Source organism: Protopterus annectens, chromosome 16.part0 (assembly GCF_019279795.1).
Source record: "Protopterus annectens isolate FY-2018-M chromosome 16.part0, PAN1.0, whole genome shotgun sequence".
Lineage (NCBI taxonomy): Eukaryota > Metazoa > Chordata > Ceratodontiformes > Protopteridae > Protopterus > Protopterus annectens.
Window position 1 is genome coordinate 775,382,651 of NC_056750.1, and position 6,000 is coordinate 775,388,650.

Here is a 6,000-nt window from a genome sequence, read left to right on the forward strand (position 1 = left end):
CAGGGGACTCTCAGAACTAAGCAATGGGGGGGCCTCCACTTCCAAATCTGGAAGTAACAAGACACCCCCCTATGGTAAACAGTCTCGATGACTTCCTTTTAAAATTACCAAGCACTTACCTTTTAGCTGCCCCTTTGGAGGGAAAGATTGCTCTTCATGCAAAGAACTGGGAACTCATAACCCAGTACAAATGGGTTTTAAATATAGTATCCCAGGGATGCAGATTTCATTTCCACACGTTGCCAACACCAAACGGGTGGCCAGACCTGTGCCCAAATCAGTGGGCAGAGGCTCAAAAACAAGTACATTCCCTCTTACACATGGGGGCTATTCAGCCAGTACCAGAAGAGGAAAAATGACAAGGTTTCTATTCCAGGCTTTTTCTGGTACCCAGAAAAGACAAATCATGGCGTCCAATTCTGGACCTGTCTACTCTAAACATCTTTCTGGACATTCCAAAATTCAAGATGCTGGCTCTTCACCAGTTACTTCCTATGCTAGGCAAAGATGCCTGGTTGGCAACTCTAGATTTAAAAGAAGCATACCTGCACATCCCAATCAGGGAATCTTGCAGAAGATACCTACGCTTCAAAGCAGGCTACTTGCATTATCTGTTCTCTGCACTGCCCCGTGGCTTGTCTACTGCACCCAGGGTATTCACAAAGTGCCTGGCTCCAGTTATTGCATTTTGCAGGCACAAAAATAATCAAATATATCCATACCTGGACGATTGTCTAATTCAGGCAGAAAACCAGGGCATACTTCTAAATCATCTGGCGTTTGTAAAAAGGGTTCTAACTTGTCTGGAGTACACCATAAACTAAAAGAAATCACAACTGGTACCCACCCAACAGATTACATTCTTGGGTGCAAACTTGAATACAACTGCACAGATGTCTTTCCTCACGCCAGTGTGAAGCAAATTCATTTGGTAACTTACTTCAAACAAGTGGCGACAAAAACCCTGCTATCTGCAAGACAAATACTGCAAGCATTGGGGTTCATGGCCTCCTGCATTATTCTAATTCCATATGCAAGACTGCATATGAGGAAACTACAGTGGTACTTAAAAAGTCTATGGAGTCAACATTGTCACAGCCTGGAAACAGTGATTCCTATCATACCTTGCTTACGCCTGGAATTCCTGTGGTGGGCAGAGGCCTGCCATCAAAACAAGGGACTGCCATTCGCACTACCCCCTGCCGCCCATACCCTAACTACAGATGCATCAGACTATGCATGGGGGGCTCACCTGGCAGGGAAGTGCATTCAGGGCAAATGGAACCGAAATCAAATGCACCTACATATCAATCAAAAAGAAATGTTAGCTGTACAGAATGCTCTGACAGACTTCAAGGACTACATTCTTCCAGGACAACTAATGGTAAAGACGGATAACACCACGATTATGTGGTACATAAACAAGCAGAGGTGTACACATTCTTAACCCCTCTTGCAGACTAGCCATGGCATTGTGGAACACAGCCTTGAGCTACCAAGTGCACCTACAAGCTCAATTTCTGCCAGGAAAATTGAATACACTGGTAGACTGACTAAGCAGAAATCTCATGGACCCACACAAGTGGAAAAAGGAACCACGGATTTTCAACATGTTGACAAGCAAATGGGGGAGCCCAGTCATAGATCTATTTGCCTCCCCCCAGAACTACCAGTTGGACAAGTTTTGCACAATGACTCCCCACAAAGAAGCCTGGAAAGTGGATGCTCTGTCCTTCAGCTGGAAAAACCTATCAGTCTACACCTTTCTCCCTCTGCCTCTGCTCTCCAAAGTCCTGCTAAAAGTCAAACAGGACAAACCAAGAATGATTTTGATTGCTCTAGACTAGCCATGCCAACACTGGTACCCACTCCTGCGCAGTGTGTCACAAATATCTCCATGGCACCTGCCTCAGACCCCCCTTCCTTGCTGTCTCAGCAGGAGAGCCAAATTCTGCACCCTCAGCTTCCAACATTGAACCTTGCAGCCTGGCTAATCACTTAAATTCACCCTTATCATCCCTCAGCAAACATGTGATGGATGTCATCTTGGAGGCGAGAAGGCCTAATACTAGAAAATCTTATGCTGACAAATGGAAAAGATTCTGTGCCTGGAACCAATCTTTAGGGATGAGCACATTAGCGCCCAATTTACCTCAGATTTTGCAATACTTAACTGAGATGCTTCACAAGGGTCTCTCTTTTTCCTCTATTAAAATCCACGCTTCAGCTATTTCAGCTCACTATAACACAGAACCCACCCCTCTTCTCTCATCCCCTGCTCAAGCAGTATGTCAGAGGGGCAAAGAACTTGAGACCACCCAGGAGAGCCCCTACCCCCTGCCTGGGACCTTTAACTTTGTTTTGTAGAAGCTCACTCTACCTCCTTTCGAGCCAGCTACTACATCAGACAAAATTTCTTTCTTGGAAAACAGAGTTCCTTTTAGCAATCACTTCAGCTAGAAGGATATCTGAACTACAGGCCTTTATGGCAGTGGAGCCTTTCATCATCTTTCATGTGGACAGGGTATCTCTGAGGACTGATCCATCCTTCATGCCGAAGGTAGTTTCCAGTGTGGCTCTTAATTAGTCCATTCATTTGCCAACCTTTTTTCCCAATCCACAGAACAAAGGGGAACAGATTTTGCATTCCTTGGATGTAAACAGACAACTTAGATTCTACTTGGACAGGACTAAATCTCGAAGAAAATCTGAACAGTTGCTGGTAGCATTTGCTGCAGGGGCAGAGGGCAAGGCTATTTCAAAACAAACCATTTCTAAATGGATAAGCCATTGCATTCATTTCTGCTATAAGCACCATGGAAAACCTATCCCCCAGGAGATCAGATCTCACTCCACCAGGGCTGCATCTACTTCTACAGCCTTTCTCAGAGGTGTTCCTACCAGGGGTATTCTAGAAGCTGCTACCCGGAGCACTGTACATACTTTCACCAAGCATGATCATTTACCAATTTTCTCTAAATCCAGAGCTGGCTTTTCCACTGCTGTCTTGCAGGGCTTTATAGCTGGCCCTAATGCTGTATAAACTCTTCTTCCCAACCATAGCATTGGGAATCTACCCAAATGTAATGACTGCAACAGTGAAACACGAAGAACATAGTACAGTTGTGTACACTTACCATAAATGTAGATGTTCGAGTACATTCACTGTTGCAGTCCTGGTTACCCTCCCTCAGGTCCCCTAATTTTCTCTGGCTATACCTCTACTTTCTTTTACTATGCTTAAAAACCTTTTTGGTATATTTTTTTGTTTTTAATTTTATTTGTTCCCCATTAGGGGGGCACCTGACATCTGGGGCAAGAAAAACTGATGTAATGACGTCAGATGCATGTTTTATACCCCTGACAACCTGACATCATGGAAGAAGGGACAGCAACCGACGCAGGACCCAAGACTTTGTTTATCAGGCCGACTGAGGGCAACCTGCCAGCAGATTACCCAAATGTAATGACTGCAACAGTGGATACACTTGAACATCTACATTTATGGTAAGTGTACACAACTGTACTTTCCAACAAGTCAGCACCCGATGCCCCTATCCAGCAGGGACACAGGTGGAGTCCCAGGGGTGTATTCTCTGTTCCCCATCCAGTTTTTAGAAAGAGATGGACTACAGAAGCATACTAGAGACATCAACTTGGTCATCTCTGCAATGCTTTCATTAACACTACAAACTAGATGCCCTCCCTAGGTCTATTCTCTAAGGAACATTGAACTCTAATCCACCTTCCTCCTCCCTTATACAATAAGCTATGGTATTCATCCCATATTCCTTAAGGCTACTACAGCAGTCACCAAATGATGAATAGAGTGTAGTTGTGTAAGTGAACTAAACATAATGGTAGATTGTTAGAATGCGTCACTGTTGCAGTATATGCTCCCTTCCTGCACCCTCTGTTTTTGCTGATTTATACCAGGGTGTGTGGTCTTTTATTGTTGTACTTCTATCTGACTGACTCTCAGTCTTTCTTTTTCTTCATTCTGCGACAAAAAAGCTCCTAAGTATTTGGCACCATAGCCACTGTTTTTTTCACTGCATCCCTTGTGCATACCAATGGTTAGGGTGCTTGGACAGAACCCTAAAGGTTTGGAAAGTTGCTCAGCTGGCTTTGATGCTTGGCAGAATATTCTATACTGCTTAAGACGTCTGCAGTAGTGATCTATTTAAACATCTACTGTTATGATAAATTTACACGCACACTGTATTTTCCTTTATAATGCGTCATGTTCACTTTCCGGGGACAAAGTGGTGAGCTTGGCTATCTAAGAGGATACTGGAGTAGTCTCTCTGCTGCACAGGATTAAGAGAAGGCAGCTATTGAGAATGATCCTTAGGTGACCTCCACAGGAGATGTACCAGGCACAGTGCAATGGGAAGAGACTCCATGGCAGACTTAGGACATGCTAGAAAGATTATATCTCTTAGCTGGTTAGGGAGTATGTAGGCATCTTCCAAGATATGCTTCAAATTGTTGCTGGGGATCAGGAAGCCTGGTCTGCTCTTTTTAGCTTACTACGACTATGACCTTCATCAGGGTAAATGTTTAAGAAAATGGAAAGGATAAAGGGTGGTTGAGAGAGCCAGTGATACTTGCACTGTCTGGTCATTAGTGTTGTCAGTTTGCTGGAAGTGTGAGAGAATAGTTATGTAGAGGTAGCATTCATTGTGGTCTGATGTGCTATTAAGCAGGTATGTTAAGTGTGAATTTTTGTCAGGTTTTGTTTTTCCTCAGTGATAAGTTAATGATGTTGCTGAACCAGGTTATAGTGGGAAGCACATCAGGGATATGTTGTTAAATTTAGGTGCAGTTTGCCTGTACTTCTCACACAAGTGTCACCATTTGTTATCCTTAAGACTCGTGTTTGAATCATGCATACTTGCTGCTTACCTGGGAACACACAGTACAGTGTATGTCTGTTTTCCAATGGGTGTGAGAGACTTTTACGAACTGCACCAGATGCATGGTATATGGTTTTACCTTGTACCAACTATATGTAATTGGATACTGTTTTCGTTGATAGTACTTGAGTATTTACAGACAGTCCAGTGCATTTCTTGTTGGTTATTACCATGTTTTTCTTTAAGGCTAGTTTATAGCTAATACCTTATGCATTTTGACAGTGTCAGATTTAGCATTTTGTGACCGTGGTGCTGCGGTAGCGTTGTCGCCTCACAGTAAGACGCTGTCCGGTTCGATTCTCAGCTAGAGCGTCTTCTGCGTGGAGACATGCGTGAATGGGCGTACCTTCGTTGAAGGTTGTGCGTCAGGCCTGGCAAGCCGGTACATAAAAATCAACTGCCAATCATGTGGCGACTCCTACCCAGGAAAAGCCGAAAGACACAAACAAACAAACAAATTTGCTTAGTAATGTACTTGATCCATTTACTGTGTAGAATCATTCCATCTGAGCTTGAAAGAATGAAAAAGTTGCTTTTCCTCAGTAGGTAGACATTCCAGTGAAAGTGAATAGGGTAAGAAGAGTATTTAAGCCAACACTCCAGCTTAATGCTTGATCATTACTGTCATCCCGATTTTGGTCTTTTTCAGATTTTGGAGAGCTCCCAAACGCTGCTGAATGTACTGAAGAGGGAGACAGGGAATCTAAGTAAAACTCCAGACCAGAGGGGCAACATTACCCACACATAGCATATGGAGAAATTGAGGATGCTATTGTACAAAGACTTCAACTTATGAACTGAGAAATTCGTGTAATTACAGATATGTAAATTTATGGTGTACCAATAAAACTGTACTGTTTTATAATGAGTATCAAAGAGTTTTATCTTCCACTTTCTATCCTGTTTCTTATTTTCACCCTGTTTCATTTCCTGCCGCCTTGTATATAACATCTTTAATAAAGAAAGAAAAATGTATTTTTAAATTCATAATATTGGATATTTGTTTGTAAACAAATATATTTCTGTTTCCTAAACCTTCTTTCCATGTAGTCAGTAGCAGCCGTCACCTGTGAATATATGC

The 6,000-nt window shown here is 42.9% G+C and overlaps 1 protein-coding gene across 1 annotated transcript in view; it reads left to right on the forward strand.

Annotated features, from left to right (window-relative positions):
* The window catches only part of SSNA1 (SS nuclear autoantigen 1), a 373,938-nt gene extending 368,154 nt beyond the window's left edge, over positions 1 to 5,784 (forward strand). The window contains exon 3 of the mRNA XM_044058340.1: positions 5,569 to 5,784. Within this exon, the coding sequence (XP_043914275.1) occupies positions 5,569 to 5,667 (99 nt within the window). The 3' untranslated portion in view covers positions 5,668 to 5,784. The remainder of the gene's footprint in view (positions 1 to 5,568) is intronic.
* Positions 5,785 to 6,000: the final 216 nt, after the last annotated feature.